General features: G+C 52.0%; 1 protein-coding gene across 2 annotated transcripts; it reads left to right on the top strand.

The window, feature by feature from the left end:
- The first annotated feature begins 1,216 nt into the window (after positions 1-1,216).
- On the top strand, positions 1,217-2,253 carry LOC124700968. 2 transcript variants are annotated; one of them, XM_047233033.1, is made up of 2 exons: positions 1,217-1,343; positions 1,450-2,253. In XM_047233033.1, exons 1-2 carry the CDS (start codon positions 1,273-1,275, stop codon positions 1,919-1,921), a joined length of 543 nt encoding a protein of 180 aa, XP_047088989.1. In that variant the 5' UTR covers positions 1,217-1,272; the 3' UTR covers positions 1,922-2,253. The 2 variants fall into 2 exon arrangements, with proteins under 2 accessions (XP_047088989.1, XP_047088988.1); XM_047233032.1 differs by having other exon boundaries at positions 1,447-2,253.
- The last annotated feature ends 1,459 nt before the right edge of the window (positions 2,254-3,712 follow it).

The following is a 3,712-nucleotide window of genomic DNA, read 5'->3' as shown; positions in this document are numbered from 1 at the left end:
TTCCTCGCCGCCCTCTTCGTCCTCATCGTCGTCCTCCTCGTCGTCCTCCACCCCCTCCTCTTCCTCGACGTCCTCCTCCTCAACCCCGTCGTCCTCCTCGACGACCGGCGCCGTCGTATTCGAGCGGACCCCTGCGGCCGGTGAAAGGGTCGCCGTCCGGACCGGGTCCGGCTCGCGCTCGCTCGTACGCCGGGGAGTAGAGGTTGTTGGGGTTGAAGCCGCCGTGCGGCAGCAGCATCCCGGTAGTGCGGCGACAAGTTAGGCGTCACGCACCCGGGAGTGGCGGAGGGGCCGTCGTTGTAGAAGGCGGCTTGCGACGGAGAGATCGGTCCCGGAACGTACACCGGCATGGACGTACTCCATGGGCTCGCGTTGGTGGCGGCGATACACCCGGCCATTACGTGCCGGTGCCGGCGCGCCGCCCGAGCCTTCTTCTCCAGCCTCCACCGCCCTCCGTCCTTTCCGCTCCAACGTCGACAGCTTCCGGCGCAGGCAATCTTGTCGCCATTGATCGTCGGTCATTCCTTCGAGCTTCTTCTTCGGAGCCGGCGCCTTCCGCGGCTTCGCGAACGCGCGCTTTCGCATTGCCCGGCGGCTTCTTGGCCGCTTTCTTCGCCATCTTTTTGGGGGCTGTCGGCGGCGCCATGGAATGGGGAGAGGGTAGCGGCGGCGGGTGGACGGCGGGAGGGAGAAAGAAATCGGCGGGATAGGAGAAAGAAATCGGCGGGATATGTTTTGGGAGGCCCGTGCGCGCCGGTGATAGGCGCGATTTGGCGGGAGCGGCGGGATTTGGCGGGAGTGTGCGACGATTTTCCCTCGTGCCGCCGACGCGTCGGGCCCGCGTCGGTTGGCCTCGCTTGCGTTGTGTCCGGCGTCCCGGAGCGTCCCCTGTGGGACGGGGACGGGCTCGGGGCGCCGGACACCGTATCGGGCCGCGCCGGACAAAAATTGGCTTTGGGGGACGCGGCTGGAACGCTTTTTTTGTCCGGCGCGCCCCAAATCGCTTTGGGGGACGGTTTGAGGACGCCACTGGAGATGCTCTCAGGCACCAAGAGTTCCTCCATGCAATAGGGCTCCAAGAAAAGAAAAAAATCTTGGCCCGGAGAGACATGTGATGTAATTAAAGTGTCGGGCAGGGGTATAAGCGTAATTCCGCGTTCAATCAGTGGAATCAGAAACCCTTGGTCTGGCGTGGAGCGCTTGTGGACAGCTCATTCCCTCCCAAGGCCGCCGCCCCCCACCTGTGCTTTCCCCTCCCCTTTCTGGATCTCCATGGCGAACACCTCCACGGTCGACGCGCCGCCGCCCAAGGAAGTCGGATCCGTCGATCCCTCGCCCGACAGGTATGGACAATCCCGATTTCTCTCTTTTTTTGGGTCAATTTTACCCCCGAATCAATCCTTTTCACCACACAACTGAGCGATAACAATGCCATCCCCAATTCAGCAGCAACGCGGCGTCCGGGAGTGATCTGGCTGAAGCTGAGGCCGCCGGAGCAGAAGCCGAGGCAGCCGGAGCAGAAGCGGCCGAGCCCATCGCATCCGACTTCATTCTGGATACTGGAGCCCCCGTGCACGCGACCGGCGACGTTAGGCTGATCTCCAACGCCAGGGATTTGGGTCCAGGCGAAGCTGTCTCTATGACTAGGCGCGACGGAAAGACTCTCCATGCCACCTCAGTCGGCATCATCCGGCGAGGGACTATATTCTCCCTCGACGACGTCCACTGCTTTCCCGGACTACCGTCCGTGTCCACGCTCGTCTCCGTGCCGCAGCTCGCGCAGCGCGGCTTGTCCGTCATGTTCTGCGGCCCGGCCTGCACCGTCCGGGATGGGAGCACCGAGGCCGTCGTCGGTGAGGGTCAGCTGCGGGATGATGACGGCTTTTACCATCTGGATTATCTCATGGTACCCATTACCTGAACGCGGACCCTTGCACGAATAAAACTTCCGCGGTGCTCTGCACTGAAGATACCAGATGAATGCTGCGAGCGCCGGTGCCATCAAGACTTTGCCTGACTGCCTGCCTGCTACTTGCGTTCTTGTGGACTCGGGGTCAATGGTAAACGAGACCTGACCAACTCAAGTTGGACGAGATGGTGTGATCATGCCTCGTCAAGCTCAAGACTCGGAACTACATTTTTCTTGTGTTTATTTGTTTGGTTGCCTTCTCAGGTGTGAGAGAGCTTATTATTTTCTGTTATTGTAAGGGGTTATTCCAGTTTAATAATATAAGGAAGGTATCTTATTCGGAAGGCTCTCGGTGGTGATTTCTCCCTGGCGCGTGTGAAGAGATTTGAAGATGTTTTTAGTCCAAATCTGTGTTTGCAAACAATGTATTGAGAAACTTCTGCTTGCAGTAACGTCTCTCGTGTATAAATGTGATGCCGTTCGTGTATAAAATGGGACTACTTACTAATTATCTCTTAATCTAGATGTATCTAGACAAAGTTTAGTTTTAGATACATCCATGCTAGTCATAAGTAATATAAATTGGAGGAAGTATCTAGTAAACTCTAATCTAGTGATAAGTAAAGGAGTATCTAGTAAACTCTAATTTAGTGATAAGTAATATAAATCGGAGGGACTATCTAGTAAACTCTAATCTAGGTATTAAGCATGCTCAAGATCCTGCGAGCTTTCTTGTGGGATGGAATGGATAAGGTCACAGTGCGGAAAATGCAAAATTAAATGATAGTTTTTTCATCGCCCAATCTCGAACTTGATAAATTCTCGACAGTCTGATGGCCTGGTTGCCCTCATGTGTTGGATTGGGGAATCCTTGTAGCAAAACAACGGACATATATCTATTTTATGCTTGGACAACCGATCTCTCTGGGAATGGTCAAGCCGCAATTTTTTGGCATGCTCCATGGCTTGATGGCTGCAAGCATAAAAACATCGCTCCTAAATATCTTTGAGATCTCTAAGACAACAAATTGGAATATCAAGAAGCCTTTGTTGATCTGCGGGGCTAAGCATTCAGCAGTTTCAAGAAGTCTTCTCACTTTTGGTGATGCATTAGGTGGTGCAGCTGCTGTTTGACTTCGATTGCTTATGCTTGTAGATGACTTTCACCATGGTGAGCCTCTTCGATTGTTTGGCACAGAAGATTTTTTAAAGTATCCAGAGAATGCTTCAGTTTCTAAAAAAACGAGGTATTAAATACTTCAAGGTGTTTGGATGCAACGAATACTATAGTTTTAAAAAGTGAAGTATGACCATCATCCAACGGATACTATGGTTCTAGAAACTGCATTTTTTGCTTTGAAAACTTCAGTCATGACCCTTTTTTTTTTCCTAAACTGAAGTATTACATCCCCAACACTGAAATACTGTATTATTTAAATACTACTATGGTTTTAGAAAAAACGGAGCTCCCAAGCAGAGCCTAAAATTGCATTGTAGTACTACTCTGTCCTGCACTATAGACTATATTACATCTAAATTTCATTACACCAAACTTTCACTTTAGCACAAGGTTGTTAAATTAACGATGAGCCCTTGGCATGAGAGATGGTGGCCTCCTCTTTCTTTCAAGCAACATCACCCATTAGCGGGGTATTAGTGAGAAGCCAAGCGGAACAGCAACAAATCAATCTAGGCACGTCACTAGTCAGATAAGGTGCACAACGGAGTTCAGTTGCAAAGAAGCAAGTACAATCTAGGAATACTTGTAATGACATGAAAATCCAACTGCCATCTCATCTCATC

The sequence above is a fragment of the Lolium rigidum genome, chromosome 3 (assembly GCF_022539505.1).
Source record: "Lolium rigidum isolate FL_2022 chromosome 3, APGP_CSIRO_Lrig_0.1, whole genome shotgun sequence".
Lineage (NCBI taxonomy): Eukaryota > Viridiplantae > Streptophyta > Magnoliopsida > Poales > Poaceae > Lolium > Lolium rigidum.
The sequence above is the reverse complement of the archived record's forward strand: the minus strand, read 5'-3'. Positions and strand labels throughout refer to the sequence as shown.